This window comes from Salmo salar, chromosome ssa27, assembly GCF_905237065.1.
Source record: "Salmo salar chromosome ssa27, Ssal_v3.1, whole genome shotgun sequence".
Classification (NCBI taxonomy): Eukaryota; Metazoa; Chordata; class Actinopteri; order Salmoniformes; family Salmonidae; genus Salmo; species Salmo salar.
The window spans coordinates 12,957,587-12,974,041 of record NC_059468.1 but is presented as its reverse complement, the minus strand read 5'-3'; the positions used below and the strand labels follow the sequence as shown (position 1 = coordinate 12,974,041).

The 16,455-nt window shown below is 42.8% G+C and overlaps 2 protein-coding genes and 1 long non-coding RNA gene across 7 annotated transcripts; all 3 read left to right on the top strand.

Moving 5' to 3' along the window:
- The first annotated feature begins 765 nt into the window (after nt 1-765).
- LOC123730897 (uncharacterized) lies at nt 766-6,762 on the top strand. The gene is made up of 3 exons (XR_006762326.1): nt 766-836; nt 1,741-3,335; nt 3,951-6,762. It is a non-coding gene; the product is annotated as an uncharacterized lncRNA (long non-coding RNA).
- A 70-nt stretch (nt 6,763-6,832) lies between these two features.
- On the top strand, nt 6,833-10,838 carry LOC106588315 (uncharacterized). 5 transcript variants are annotated; one of them, XM_045709216.1, is made up of 5 exons: nt 6,833-7,204; nt 7,346-7,488; nt 7,576-7,748; nt 8,173-8,263; nt 8,873-10,838. In XM_045709216.1, the coding sequence occupies exons 1-5, from the start codon at nt 7,090-7,092 to the stop codon at nt 8,882-8,884; spliced, it is 534 nt and encodes a 177-aa protein (XP_045565172.1). In that variant the 5' UTR covers nt 6,833-7,089; the 3' UTR covers nt 8,885-10,838. The 5 variants fall into 5 exon arrangements, with proteins under 5 accessions (XP_045565172.1, XP_045565170.1, XP_045565169.1 ...); XM_045709214.1 differs by having other exon boundaries at nt 7,346-7,467; nt 7,579-7,748; nt 8,173-10,838; XM_045709213.1 differs by having other exon boundaries at nt 7,346-7,467; nt 8,173-10,838.
- Nucleotides 10,839-11,242: 404 nt separating this feature from the next.
- Nucleotides 11,243-13,551, top strand: LOC106588314 (ras-related and estrogen-regulated growth inhibitor-like protein). Its single transcript, XM_014177162.2, has 4 exons — nt 11,243-11,575; nt 11,782-11,835; nt 11,957-12,033; nt 12,207-13,551. The coding sequence occupies exons 1-4, from the start codon at nt 11,461-11,463 to the stop codon at nt 12,621-12,623; spliced, it is 663 nt and encodes a 220-aa protein (XP_014032637.1). The 5' UTR covers nt 11,243-11,460; the 3' UTR covers nt 12,624-13,551.
- Nucleotides 13,552-16,455: the final 2,904 nt, after the last annotated feature.

Below are 16,455 nucleotides of genomic sequence, written 5' to 3'. Positions count from 1 at the left end.
GTGAAAATCACCCGGTAAAATACTACTTGAGTAAAAGTCAAAGTATTTGGTTTTAAATATAAGTATCAAAAGTAAATTTGAATTGCTCAAATATACTTTATCAAAAGTATAAATCATTTTAAAATTCCTTATTATTAAGCAAACCAGATTGCACCATTTTGCTTGTTTATTTAATTTTAATTTACAGCAGGCCAGGTGCACACATTAATACCCAGTTGACTACATTAAAATTGTAGAAGCACTCAATGGTGCTGTCCATCCTTATACAGCCTTTTGGACCCTAGAGGCCTTTATCATTATCTATGGGTAGGATACACTTGACTAGCCCCAAAGAAAGGTGGCTATTGAGGAAGCCTACTTGGTGGCTTTCCACACAACCCCCTCATAATTGTTCCTCAGTCTTTAAAGGGGCCATTTGATTGCTACATACATTTGACTTTTAATTTCATAATATATAGCCATTGATTCTTAAAGATTATAACTTAGAAATGCCTCATGATCTTAGTTCAACTGTCCAACCCCATCAACCCAAAGTGTATGCTTGTTTTACTCCTTTGTGTGTAAACAATGTGTAATTGTAAACCCTGTATAGCCTCAACATTGTTACAAATGTAAAAATATATCATGGATGGTCAGTCCTTGCATACATAGGTCTATGAATTTGAGTGGCTACATTTGTCTATTCCAATTCCTCAGCTGTTTACCGAAACAGTGGCGGGGACCCTGCTTTGTTATTGTTCGAACTGCAGATTGCCTCTTCAATCGAGATTCGGTCTTAGACAGTCGCGAGAACGCCACAGACAAGACAACTTTTGTCTGCTCCCGTGGAGTCTGAGGTAAGTAATCTATGGCCAATTTTAACAATTGCTTTAATGTAGGTTAAAGCCGAATGGCTAGACTTTAAGTGGCTCTGTCATTAGCTAACGGTCGCTTGGAAATTAATTTGAGGGCTTTGCTTCTAGCTAGTCTCACACAAAGGTAATAAGACACGGCCATAAACCATTTAGCTAGCAAACGTTCGATATGCTAAAATAAAACTTCCAATGTGACTCCAGGTTAATGCTTCGTGTCATTGTACGCATTTTACTCTTCATTATTGACTTCTCGCCTTTTTGTTTCATGGTTACGAAGGTAGACCGTTTTTTGTATCGTTTGGTTTAACGGTATCTCAGAACTGACGGGGACAACCTCGCCTGTAACTGCGCGCCCTTTGTGGCACCTTTGACTGTGGTTGTGGTTTGTGTTGTACGGAATTGAAGCCTGACGCAAATCTACCATGCTTACCTGTGTTCCCTCAAGACCGATAAACCATATTGAATGACATCACTGTAAAACTTTTAATTTCAGTGATTAGGTTATATTTAGTACTGTTATAACTAGGCTGAAGAGTTTCTGATCAGTCTGATACACATGGTCCAATAATTAAAGTATGTCACACATGGGCAAATAACACGTTTACCACAAGTACGGTTTGAAGTCTGATCAAGACTTGACAAAGTGACGGCAGACGAGCATTCCTGTCCCTCCTGTGAATGTAATGTCACTTCAATTTCTCTCCTAGAAAATCATTGACAATCCTTTCCTCTAACTTCCCCAATGATTCAAAACCTCTGATAGGTAGTGGATGGATGCTACTGTGAATAAAATGGTGATATTAATCACTCAATGTATACATGCAGTAAGTAACCTGTTGGTTTTGAATGAAAGCTGATGTGATGCCCCTTTCTCTCTCTCTCGCAGTGTGTGGGTTGTGATGAGTCTGGCTGGTTGGTGTGCAGCATGTGGCAGCCCACAAGATGGTGAACTTAACACGCAGATCAGACTTGCAAAGACTAGATTTCCTATCATATACCGCTTCGTGGCGCCATGGCTAGCAACGTTGACCGAATAAAGTTACTATGGGAATATCAGCGCTGTGTCCATGGTAACCTCGTAAACAATTCATTTAGACCCAGCGTTTATTTGAAACAGGCGGTTATTTGTTTCAATGTGTGCCGATGCCCGGCTATTAAAGGGATACTTCAGGATTTTGGCAATGGTACTTCTAGTCGTTGTGCGAATGCTAGTTAGCATTGGACGGGCATAAGCTACGGACAACCAACACAATTGCATTTTAATGTTATCTCAGAGTAAAATGGTGGTAGTTGTACTTTTAATTGTCATTCTGTTTGCATTCAGGGGAAATTGACTAAGGAGGTCCCGTTTGCTCGGCTAAACCTGAGAAACCGCGGTTAGTCCCATTCAAATCAATCTTCCCTAATGTTCTCTGGAACAGCAGAGAAACAGCACAGCATCCTCATCATTGTCACCTTCATCCCAGGAAACCTCCAGTACATCAAAGGGAAATGCTCCCTCCTGATGGCAACCAACACTAATGTGCTCGCTTTCCCTTCCCTATCCCTATGAACCAGAGAAACTGTCATTGTACCACTTTTCCCCTGACCCTCGCAGACTCTTTACAGGCACTATCCTCTTCCTGCTCTCACAGCCCTCTGTCCTTGTCCTCTACGTCTGCTGTGAATGCAACAGGTCCCCAGCAATCTTATCAAAGTGCTGTGAACACGGGAAACAATGACAGGTTGTCATTATCGGGGGTTTCGCAGGACACCCCTGTCCCGTATCAGGGTGGCTCCTCAGTCTGACCTGATGGTGGAACTTGTTTCCTGGCCCTTTCATGTCAAAAGGAAAGCGGAGGATGAAAATGTGGGTCCAAAGTTGTTTGAGGACCTTGAAGGTACCAGCGGACTCCCCCTGTGAGAGGGTTCCCCCCCTGTAGGTGCTGAAAAGCGGGCTGTGGACGTGGCTGCTACAGTTGTCATGGAAAGAGAAGCTGCGCCCACCATCACGGATCAGAATGCAATGGCTCCAATGTACAGACAAAAAGCTACTAAGGCTTCAGGCAGCCATCAATCAAATCAGGATGTTGGCTGGAGTGCCAAGACGGCAATCAGGTGGTTTTTAGCTCCCTTCACACTCCCTGTTACGGGAAACTCCCATCAACTTGGGGCATGTCATCAGCTAATGGCACTTTACATTTTTTCCCCTGGCACTGTGAACACTCCCTCCAAACTTAATTTTGTCCAACAGCGCCCCAGGTTCTGGTTCCACTGGCACTGTGGGCAGCTGTTACGTTCCCCAGTTTCTGTGTTGTTGTGGGTTTGTATGTGTTTCAGGAAATGATTCCTGGATTCCCCCAAGCAGCTGATTGGTCGGCCCCATTGCAGATTGGAGCTGACTCCGCCCTCTCGTCAGGGGATACAGCTGTCTGCAATTACAGACTCCTTCTCCAGCTGTATATAAGCCAGTGTTCCTTTGCTCAGAGAGGATGCTTATAGGTATGTCATGAGTTGGTTGCTGCTCAGAGAGAGCTCCTTTGATGTCCTGTGTTGGCTGTTGCTCAGACAGTTTTTGTAAAATATTTTGTAGCCGGTCCTGCTGCGGTATGTTTTTGTCACAAGGACTGTTATGATTATTGAAATTGTTCACGTTAAGTTAGTATTCTGTTTTTGTTCCCAGGGGGGAAGGGGAAGGCACCTAGGGAGTGCTTAGGCAAGAGGCCTGCGGGCATACATATACCCGTAGTATGTACTCTGGCTATGCACACTAGGTAAGACCTGGGCGGACCATCCCCTGTATTTTGGTTAGTGCGCCAGGTGGTGTTAGTAAGGTAGGAGAGGGGGCTCTCTAACTTTCTTTGATTTGGTTCTGTCCAGACCCTTTTTCCCAAAATTACCATGTGAAGGAATAAATTCCCTCTTAATGGTCAAATTCTCTCTGTCATCCTTACCCGCACCTAGTCACATACCTCTTTCACTCTACGGGGAGTTGAGTGTAGCAGGGTGTTGCCTTCCCTCCTCCAAGAGGTGTGCGTAACAGCAGCCTTGACAATGGAACCCTGGTCTTCAGCCATAATGACATGCCCTTTTTCAACATCTTGACCCCTGTTGGAGGTCAAAACCAAGTGCTAGCTGGTTCTGTCCCAGGAGGACCCTGCCCACCAGGTCTGCCAGACCTCACCTCTCCAAAGAGCACAATGGTTAGTTGTGAACAAGGTCTTTACTGTTTATTTCCCTCATCTATAGTTTCTCCTAGTCGTTCCTCTATCCCATTGTAGTTCATCTGTGTTCTCTTTTGCCTCCATCTTTCCTTCCTATCAAATCCATCTTTTGTCTGTTGGTCTCCCAAATCTAATTTTATTTGCCGATCGTCCTATTTTGTAGTATCCTCAGTTTAGTATTGTGTAGTTGAGAAAATAATGGAAAGTTGAACGTTTTGCTAAATCACAATTAGGCTATCTTCGGAAGGACTACTTACTGTAGTGTTGCATTATCTGAAGTATAACAATTGTAGATCAACTGAGTAATTAATCACAACTGCATTTTGAAATGTAATTGGAAACTTTTGAAAGCATTTCTTTATGAATTGTTAAGTACGAACACGCCTTTGATATAGTCTTACATTCGCATTAATAAGGCACTATCACACCCTCTCAACAGGAAGCTCCTCAGTCCACTGGTCCAATCAGAATTATTCGACAGGTAAAGAAGAATATTTCAACGGTTCAGGACACAGCAGCCCACCCAGGATGGCACTGCTCAGTCAGGATTGTTCAAAAAGGATGAATCCGCCTCCGTTCTCCTGTCCAGGCAGACTGTGAAAATGGAAATTGCCCAGACAGACGTTGACCTCGTTCTGGCCAACCCTAGTCTGACAGTCTTTGCTGTTGAAGAAACCACTGAGACAGACATTGTCCAGAATAAAACTGCCCAGCCAGACTTTGTCCAGAATGAGACCAACCAGGCCGAACATGTGCTCAAGTAATAGGAATCAAGGAGGAATAAAGGTTACGGACAGTTACAGGACCAATGGAGTCTGTGGGCAGACATGCTTGACCCTGCCCAAACTGTTCCTGTTCAGATTAACTTTGTGCAAACTAACACTGTCCAAAGCGACATTGTGCAGACAGACTGACTTTGTCAACGTAAGCACACAAGTATCTGGGATTATAATCAAGGAAGAACCGCCAACCACAGACAGCTTATCAGTTACAGGGCTAATGGAGTCCATCAGAGTGATCATGCCTGACACTCTACCTACTGAAACTGTCCAGACTGACCTTGTCCATACAGAAATGGTTCATGTAACAAACTGTACAAAGGGATTTTGTGCAGACCAACTTTCTTCAGACTGATAACCAGACTGAAATCGTGTAGCCCGAGACACTGCTGAGACTGAAATTGTGCAGACTGCAACTTTCATTGAAACTGTGCTGAATGAAATTGACCTGTCGAACTTTAACCAGACTGAAACTGTGCAGACAGACCCTGTCCTGACTGAAACTGTGGAACCAGTGCACAGTGGAACTGTCCTTACTGACATTATGCAGACTGTGCAGAGGCACCCAAGCCCCAACTGACTTCAGATATTGTTCAGACCGACATGTCAACCACCAATGAATCCGATGTGGTACCCACCAATGACGATGTCAATTTGGCCAGTGTAGGGCTGTTGCTGTGACCGTATTACCGGCGGTCACGAGTCATGAAGGCAGTCAAATTCTACGTGACCCTTTAGTCACGATAATTAGGCTTCTCCAAGCTCTGCTTCTCCAAACTTGCTAACTGCCTGGTACTCAGCACTATTGTCCCTTTAATCACTCTGACATCAATGCAAATGTGTTCGGAAATCTATTCAAACACTTCATGATAGCTCATGTTGTGCGAGAAAACAACAGTGATGGCTGCTAATAAAAAGAGGATCCCATCAGCTTTCTATGGGATCCTCTTTCTATTATATTTATTTCTCAACTTTAAAAATATTAAGCACATTGCTTATATTTACAACAGGAGTATAGCCTACCTGGCTGGCATGAAAATAAACCACGGCATAGATGATTTTTTTATTTTTTTTTCCCCCACTGCCCCTGTTTCGATACAGGTGCATGATAATGGTCCATTCTAAATCAAAATTCCACACATTATTTAGTGTATGTAAAGACAAGATTAAATCAAGAATAGTCTGATGGTTGACAATATTAGCCTATCACTTGTGAAATATATTACTTGTGAATGATGCCCTGCATAAAGACTTTCGAATCATAGACGCATACCTCATGTAGCCTAGCCCATAGGCCTATATGTTTTGATAAGGTTTGTATCACAACTAAAGTGGCCAAATACATTCTTAAAATTAAGCACATTAATCCACTTTACAAGGGGTTTAGAACCTAACTGGTATACATAAGCAGCGTGTGAGTTTCAAGTTTGTTGCTGAAGATAATTTTTACTATAAAAATGCATCTTTTATAATAAAAGCATTACATGCATAATCGCATTTACATTCATTTTTGATTGTTTTCCTGCTAATGGAACATTCATGCTTATAGCCTACTGCCATGTGTGCATTGCTGCGTTTTATAATATGAAGAAATAGCCTAATAGTTTATCAACATTTTAAGCTAAATGTTCTGATCTGTTGTGTCAGCCACATTGTGTAAAAAAGGTTTTGATGCTAGTGGTTGTATTCATTTGGGCTCTTTCATCCCACAGCTGTCCCAGACTATGTTTGGAATATTTATTTCTTGAATAGAATAGGTTGACTTTTGTACTATGGGGGATAGTAGATTGACATAGCAAGTGCATTAGCCTGTTCTTTAGGCCTACTTGTTGGCTGACAAATTAAATGTGGACAGTTCTTCCAATATCTTCAATATGCACACATTTGCATCCCCAATGTGTCTGTCTTCACTTGTAGCCTGTGAGAAAGAACAGCCACTGGCTGCAAAAGGCATGGATTTTTTTTGGGGGGGGTGCATTATGGCCAGAAAGGGGATGCCGCCGTGAAATTTGAGGCATTGTCAAGTGCTTGTCAAATTGTGAATGAGAGACTAATGAAGTGTGTACAGCCTTTCTGCAGTCTCTTGACCTTCATACTGCTCAAAATTTGAAATATTGTGTATATATGCATTTTAATTTAAACTCTTCTTGCTGTAGTCTATACTCTAATGGTGTTTGTTTCTAGTTTCATTTGAAGCATTTTTATGGCACATTTCCTTAATTTAAAAATGTTTATAAAATCTGAGCACTAGGGATGAGTCTCTCTCTCTCTCCCCCATGCAATAGTAAATGTAGCCTATCTCTCTTGCTGTCATACAGGAGGGTGATAACAATATGGATGATTGTCTGTGCTGGAGACTGGGTGCCAGGTGTGTTGGGCTTAATAGCAGGTTACAAAATCATTTTGTGTGCATGACTTCAGTATGGTGGTGTGTAGTGTAATATTGAGTTTGTACATGCACGCGTTCGTCATATTGTGTGCACCATCATGGGGTGTAACGTCTGTGCAGGGCTCTGTAGTTTTCTGCAGGTGTCTTTGCTTCGGATACCCATCCTTGGTACTCCTGTCGGTGCCCCGCCAACCCGCTTCCACCGCCTCCCAGGTGTCAAAGGGCAGGAAACTGACGTTCAGGTGAGCCAGGCGGACGTGCTGGTAAGGCCAACTATTTGATTTCACCAACTGCATGTTTGATTGTGTTAATGTCAGATTTTCCTGCTCACTGGTTTATACATCCTCCAGCAGCCCGAGTCTCCTTGCTCCTCTATGTTGAGTCCAGACAGTCTGAGGCGCACCCCCTCCAGCTACGACGACCCCCCCCCCTCCTGGCCAGGAGGAAGCTCACCCCTGTGTGTCACGTGTGGACGGAGCTTCCACAGGAAGTGTCACATTCCGCCCATCTATGCCTTATCCACGTAAGCTTGTTTTAATTAACCAAGTTAATTGCATTCTGAATGAACATAGTATTTTTTTTTCAGCCCTGAATTAAGGTAATTTGCAATTTCTATTAAAGAACAGAATTGTTGCGTTATCTGAACCCTCTGCAAAGTGCGCCTACATTGTCTGTCTGCATAAAGCAGCAACATTTGTACAGTAGGCTCCCCACGATGCTGTCTCCACCCCCCCCCCCATGAGCTGTTAAGTGTGACTCTCAGCAAAATTACGTGTCTATTACTTCAATAATATATGTCTTATTTCAATCTGTATTGTATGTGGATCTCTGAAAATGTGGGCCCCTGTGTGGAAAGATGTTTCACTGTGGGCCCAAATAAAGCATTGAGATTTGTCTCTGTATTGGCCTGGTGTGTGTGATGCTGCTCTCCCTGTGAGTGCTGACAGTGTCTGCTGTGCCGGGACCTCTGATCTGGCGTTGCTGCAGGACTACAGTGGGACCGACAAGGAACTGTGCATGAGTCCTCCTGACCAAATGGTGAGCCTTTTTTACTTCGCAGAGCATGTCTGGGCACGTCTGCTACCTTTCACCTGGAATATGCGCATCTGGGTACGTACGTCTGTGCATGCCCAGTTCTATGAACATGTCTGGTATTGTTTGCTGTGTCCGCATCTAGTACTTATTGACCCTGATCCTATTTGAGTGGAGATGGTCTGTTTTTAGATCCAGGAAATCATTTTTGAATTGAAAAAGACAAGGGTAGAATCAAAATGTAAACCATGTATTTCTAATGTGACCGGATCTTGATTGGTTATTTTAACCCACTCATCCAACCCACAGTTTTTTAGTCTGGCCATTAAATCACCATTGCTTCTGTTAGTTTGGCCACTCAAGGTGTTTTTGTCCAGTGTAGTCTACAGCAGTGTTTCTAACTCCAGTTCCCCCAACAGCACACATTTGTGTTGTTGCCCCAGACAAACTCACCTGATTCAACTCGTTCAGGGCCTGATGATTAGTTGACAAGTTAGAATCAGGTGTGCTTGTCCAGGGCTACAACAAACATGTGTGCTGTTTGGGGTACTGAAAGACTGAAGTTGGGAAACGTGTGTGTGAACCATTGCTTACCCTTTGGGGTCGACCCTACAGAGATATGAGTGAGTGCCTACTGCTTGTCCTTTCATGCAAAAAGTCCAGCATTGTCCTCTACAGACCAGGAAAGGTAATCGACAAGTGCAACTTACCTCATTTATGCATGCACATCCTTAGCATCCCTCTTTAGTATTGCCATAGATAGTGTTGGCTATTAAAATGTCACACATAATCACAAGACTTTGAATATTGATGTGAATTTAATGTTAATAAAGAATGTTAGTGACGGTCTTCACTGGAATGTTTATTGCCAAGTAGGTTGCTGACAAATGACTGGTCCCTTTAATGAAGTATGACTTTTCAATTGTGTGTGTCAGATATACAATTGCAGTTTGATGTTAGTCAGTTGTCTTGCATTGACTAGAGAAATATTGTATTTTGACTCTCCCTCTCCTTAGCTCTCTTAACATCGTCCAGATACGGGGACTGTTGCTGCAGAACCAATTTTATTTTGGTAAATTTAAGTTTACAATTTGGCACATACAATGATTCATAAGTACTTGGTTGCATAGCCTTTGGCCAAGAACTGCAGACAAATGCTTCTTGTAGCCATCAGTAAGCTGGCTGCATCTTATTACTGGTGATTTTACTCAGCCTTCAGACAGAAGCAAACTGCTCTAATTCTTTCATGTTTGAGGGGTATCCTCCACCAACTGCCGTTGTCAGCTCTCGCCGTAGGTTATGGATGTGGCAAATGCTTGGCCTCGTTCCTGCCATCCAGGACCTCTATACCAGGCGGTGCCAGAGGAGGCCCTAAAAATTGTCAGACTCCAGCCACCCTAGTCATAGACTGTTCTCTCCGCTACCGCACGGCAAGCTGTACCGGAGCGCCAAGTCTAGGTCCAAAATACTTCTTAACAGCTTCTACACCAAGCCATAAGACTCCTGAACAGCTAATCAAATGGTTACCCAGACTATTTTCATTGCCCCCCTCCCCCGCACCTCTGTTATGCTGCTGCTACTCCCTGTGTATTATCTATACATAGTCACTTGAACTCTACCTACATATACATATTACCTCTACTAACCAGTACGTACGCACATTGACTGTACCAGTACCCCCTGTATATAGCCTCGCCAGTTGTTAGTTTACATTTTTTTTTACTTAACAATTCTTTTTCTTAACTGCATTGTTGGTTAAGGGCTCGTAAGTAAGCATTTCACTATAAGGTCTACACCTGTTGTGTTCGGCTCATGTGACAAATACAATTTGATTCAGATCTGGTCACTCCACAACAGTCCAGCGTTTCTTCTTGAATCATTCCAGGGTGCCTTTTTTGTTTGGGGTTGTTGTCCTGCTGAAATACCATCAACCTTCCAACAGAGACCCAGTGTTTGGACACTGGGTTGAACATTGCACTCCAAAACACCTTCATAATCTGCTGTTTTCATGATGTTTTGCTCATGTTCAAGTACCAGAGGCAGCAAATCAACCCCACAGCATTATCAAACCTTCCCTATGTTTGTGGTTATTTTCTTTGAAGGCTTAATTTGGTTGTTGGTCAACATAGGAAGTCCCCACTGCCGAAGAAGACTCAAGAAAGCCTGATTGAATGCTGGACTGTTCTAGAGTGGCCAGCCAAGATTCCAGATCTAAATCCCATCCAGAACCTATGGTAAGAGCTGAAAACAGTAGTTGGAAGAATTAGAATAAGAGCGGTTTGCTGTGAAGAGTGGGCCAAATTGCCAGGAGAAGGGTGCAGCAAGCTCATTGACGGTACAGGAAGCGTTTGCAGTTGGCCCAAGGCTGTAATGGATTTTCAACATTCTAGAACCCAAGGTCTGGAGACAAAGTTCTCAATTTTTCAAAGAAATAGGGCATTATTTGAGAAGTGCAAGGGTGCCAACAAGTTTGTTGCAAACCTGATTTTTACACTGGGAATGAAAACAATGTTGCACATGGTTTGACGTTTGGGATTTAATTCACCTTTTGTCTATTTACAATAAATACTTGTGCATCTTATCTCTGATTTTTGTCTTCATTTAAGTTTGGTAAATGTCATAACTCAGTGATAATCTTACTGGGAACTATTCAAACAGGACCATGGTAAAGTCAAAACGTCCATAATATTACCACCAGCAGGTGGCATTGGTCATCAGTGTATTGACAATGTTGATTCTCCAATATAGCTTCAAATAGCTCTATACATCCTTGTCTTTGCTCTTATGACTACGGGGTGGGATAATTCTTAATTACAAGTTATTTTAGCATCTACACGCAGGTTTTTTTTTTCTTGTCTTTTTGGTATAGATTGTTCTGTTAAGAAAACATAATCTTGGGATTATGAATTTGTGTCCATTTTAATAACTAAACTCCAACAACAATGGTGACGATAAAATCGATACATTTGAAGGTTAGGAATGTATGCTATTCTGTGTGTTTAATCCCTGGGCACGGAGTTCTAGACGAAGCGCATTGGCCGCAGACAGTCGCACAGTCTATATTGGCCGTACTCTTTGTCCATCAGCGAGCAGGGGCCGCCTACCCCTTATAAATTGCCAGACGGCACAACTCTAGAGCTACTTCACTTTGTGTATCCTACACGTTGAGCAGGGACACGGAAACCGCTGCGCCCTTTTAACAAATGGTTGTCCAAGTAAACCAGCCAACTCGCCACTACAGCAAAACGATGGAAGGAAGTCAGCAAAAGGTGGAGGCTAATGTCTTACTACTTGGAGCTGAAAGCGTCGGTAAATCTGGTGAGCATAGTTGAATGAATCCTTAAAATTGAATTGCACTTTCATTCATGACGTTGACAGTCTTTGCACTGCGAAGAGGGACTTTTTGTGATCATTGAAAGTAGACAGGCGTTATGACGGCCAAATGCGTTGTGAAATGTATTTCCTGGTGTAATGCATTTTACTGATCAACATGTCTCATTAATTACGCAATTGTGTGTCCTCAGCTCTCACGGTGCGGTTTCTCACTAGAAGGTTTATCGGCGAATACGGCGATATTGGTAAGTGCTGGTCTTTTGACTTGATCCATTGCTTATTATATAATTACAATCAAATCAGTAGGTTACAGTAGATTAAACCAAATATATAAATGGTTCGGAATTTTTTTTTTTGCATTTACAGAATCCATCTACAGTCACACTGACCGAGTAGAAGGACGGGAGATCAGTTTCAATATCTGGGACTCGCTTTGCCCCCAGGTGAGGGAAAACATTCTAAATAATTTAGGCTGCATGATAACAACTTTATAATGGTAACGACAGGCTTTGATTAGTGGATACTCAAACAGGCAGAGCATACTGGAGTTTTTCTATTCAACAAGGAGGTTTAAAGGGTTGACTAAGTACATGTATTTTGTCTTCATGTGTTTTAGAATGGTGAGGTCGAGGGACACATCAGCGACAGACAACTCCAGTGGGCGGACGGTTTCATCCTGGTTTATAGCATATGCGACCGTGCCAGCTTCAACGTGGTGCGGCAACAAGTGCAGCGCATCCAGCAAGCCAAAAGCAAATCCCCCGGAGCCCATCCCATCATTATCGTGGGCAATAAACGTGACCTCCAGCATCGCCGCACTGTCTCCAGCGAGGAAGGACGCCTCCTCGCTCTTTCCACAGACTGTGGCTTCTTTGAGATCTCTGTAGCGGAGACATACCACGAGGTACAGCTGGTATTTCACGAACTGCTCGACCTTATCCGAGAGGCGAGGGCGCTCAAGAAGGGCGCAGCTGGGATCAAGGGGATTGTGAGAAGCATGTCTGCCGTTTTCGGAAGGAAGAGGACTGAGTAGTTCCACTATAGTTTAATACTAGAGACATTGAGATGTTACTGTACTGCATCTAAACAGCCCAGGACTTGTCCTTGGGTAAAGTGGATGGTTATGTTTCCATATTGGAATAGGTCCGTGCACAGCTCTGATGTAGGCCTAACTGAACTCAAGCCTGTTGGATTGTTACTCAAATGAGATGATTGACAATCAAATTCTATCAACCTGACAGGATTAAGTACTCTTATGTGTCTGAGGTCAGGTGGCCTAAAGTAGCAGAAAAATGCCCTTAAATTGCCAACTTGTTAGATTGCCTTGCAACATGCCATACAATTGCCAACTGTAAAGCAGAAGGGTTGTTGTTTAAATTCCTCTAAGAAGTATTGTGGAAAACCTATGTGCAATAGACAACTTATTTCTCTTCACAAATCTGTATCAGCATGCAGAATGTTCTACGGGTCAGGTCTGCTTGGCCTTATTGGCACAATCCCTTGGACTATTGACAATGTATGCAAGACAGATAAGTGAATGTGTAGCATTATAATGGTGTGATCATTACATTTGCTCCCTTAGTATAGACTCCAGTAGCTTTGATGCATTTCCATCCACAGCACCAACATCAATCAGACCTTTAAGGTGTTTTGAAAGGTCAGCCAGTGGGGGACCATTCTCTGTTCATTAATGTCAATACCCTCTATTTGTCTGAGAGTGCTGTACATTTCACGTCTTTGAAGAATGCTGAGGCCTACTTGACTTTCATAGGGGTGTTAATGCAGTGGACAAACATGTCTATTTCAATAGCATACTACTGATTCTATCGTTTTTTTTGGTAACTTTTCATGAATTATGAAAACTGAAGTCATGTTTGTTATACAAGTCATTACTTTAACTGTACAAAGTGTACATACTACAGAACTTGGTCCTACGATTTCATAATAAAATGTGAAATGAATGCTTAAGTGAGGTCTTCATATTTTTTTTCAAGCACTATTTGTCAAGCCATGCTGGAGATCTTTATTGTGCTGTAAGAGGGGAACATCTTCTCACACAATCCAACTAGAGGTAAAGATTAACCAAGTCACATCTCACTCCTCTCCCCGGATCCTTAACAAATTACTGACAAATCTTAACCAAGGTTTCCAAGGATATTCGGAGAGAGAAATCCTTTAGTGCTCTCTTAAATCTCTCATTCTGTCAATGCAGCGCCGAGATCGCAGAACTGAGCTTACCAAACCTAAAACCCATAGACTCACTATGGGGACGGCAGCCAGCCCCGATCATCGTTGACCTAACAAAGGTCAATCACCCTGAAGCCCTGGCACGTCAGCTCTGCCTTCAAAGCCATTTCATCCACTGCATTCGACTTCTCTGACCAAATGAAACAGGAACAAACATCCTCGTTCACATCAAAAGAGGGGAGCTCGTGCCACTTCATTACCCCCTTATTTACTCACAGGTTCACTCATACATTTGACCTTGTGGGACCAGACAGGATCTAAATGTGGGATGCTGACTGTTGTGGCCCAACATGGGCGTTCTCCAGTCACAACACCAGGGGCATCGCATGTCTAGCCCCAGCAGAAAGCACGTCTCAAGGGACAGTTTGGTTTAAAGGGTAGGGAGGTTATGTGGGGTGCTTTGATAATGCTGTGAGTAGAGAGATGCACATCCAGCAGGAAGGCTATGTATGCAAGGTACTGATGAGCAGTTGATAGTACAATCAGGTGTTAGTGTTCAGCAGGACTGCAGAAGAGTCCTGAATACCCAGTAGTTTTCCAGGAGGAGGGTGAGCCTCCTGTAATAACAAGCAATGGGGGATCCCACAATGACAGACACTGCGCTTGAGACAGTCCCCAGAGGTACTTGAGTCCACGTCTACACACGGTTTTAAAACGTGTATTGTATATGTCCACTGTCCTCATTGTGAGCATATTCCCTGGTCCCTCTATGCAAATTATTTGAGTCTTTCGAAAATAATATTTATTTACTTTAAGACATTGTTGCAGCTGTCAATTGTTCCAGCTGTCAATGATTTTAGAGGGTGGGATAATGATTATTTAAATGGTTTTACTTTCCAGATCTGTCTCCACTAAGATATCTAGTGACAGTGCGTGCCTGACTACCTCTTGAGTTGGGCAGGAAGATCAGATCACATTCAGATCACAATTTGTCTTTTAGTCATCTACACCTGTCTTAAAATCTGGACTCAATCAGAATGTGGATCAGGATAAAGGATGCATGTTACAACCAGGTATAAACAGGGCTAAAGAAGCAAAAAGTCCATGCCCACCTTCTGTAGTACAGAGCCTCTCATTCTTCTTCACGTGTTCCTGTCCTTACCACCACTGGTTGCCACAAGTTCACAACCTATTCTTCACTGACACTCCTCGTTTAGGTCCCGTTCCTCAGACGTAACCACATTGGGATCACCAGGTCTCCTCCAGGCTCTCTTTAACCTTTACAAGAAAATGCTTTCAGAGAGAGAAGGAAGGGGGGAGTCTAAACTGTCTAAATGAGCTTCCCTTTCTCGTTGTGGACACACAATGATGCTGTATGAAAACAGATATCATACACATCCAAATCATATCTCATACACATAATACTGTAATACATTACCAACACATGTCCATGGAGTTCAGGATTAACTAAAAGGGAGAGTTCACCCAAATTACAAAAAAGGCATACTGATTTCCTTACCCTGCAAGCAGTCTATGGACAAGGTATGAGAACAATCCATGCTTTGGTTTAGTTTCCTTGGAACTGTTTCCAAATGCTTATGTTTTAGCATTTGGGGCGCAAATCTCATTCAAGTCATGTTAGCATTTTTCACTCATGTCCAAATAATTCAAAAGTATCTCAAATGTATTGTGAAGCTCAACAACGTCACTTATAGATGATTTGAACATGATGCACAAAAACGCTAATATCAGACCCATGACTTGAATGGGACTAAAATGTTAACATTTGGAAACAGTGCCAGCCACTGCCAGGGAATCTAAACCAAAGCATGGATTGCTGTCATACCTTGTCCATAGACTGCTTAGAGGGTAAAGAAACCAATTTTTAATTTTGGTGAATAATCTCAGGAAGGAGGACCACACTTGTATAATAATGCACGTTATATATACTGAGTACACCAAATATTAGGAACACATTAATATTGAGTTGCACCCACCACTTTTGTCCTCAGAATAGCCTTAATTCGTCAGGGTATGGACTCTACTCGGTGTTGAAAGCGTTCCATAGGGATGCTGGCCCATGTTGACTCCGATTCTTCCCACAGTTGTGTCAAGTTGGCTGGATGTCCTTTGGGTGGTGGACCATTCTTGATACACATGGGAAACTTTTGAGTGTGAAAAACCCAGCAGCGTTGAAGTTCTTGATACAAACCGGTGCGCCTGGCATCTACTACCATACCCTGTTCAAAGGCACTTAAATATTTTGTCTTGCCCATTCACCCTCTGAATGGCACACATGCACAATGTCTCAATTGTCTCAAGGCATAAAAATCCTTCTTTAACCTGTCTCCTCCCCTTCATCTACACTGATTGAAGTGGATATAACAAGTGACGTCAATAAGGGATCATAGCTTTCACCTGGATTCACCTGGTCAGTCTATGTCAAGGAAAGATTTGGTGTTCTTAATGTTTTGTGTGCTCAGTGTACAGTTCAAGTACTTGTAATTGGTACTTAGAATTAAGTACTATCAGTATGCCATACTGTTATTAACGGTGTCCATGGAGACCCACATCGATACGGGGAATGTACAGCTCTGGCAGGGGTGGGAGTGGAACATTTCCCTTTTTCACCATGGCAACTCTTATTTTTCCAAGGCCTGTTGCATACATACGTAATA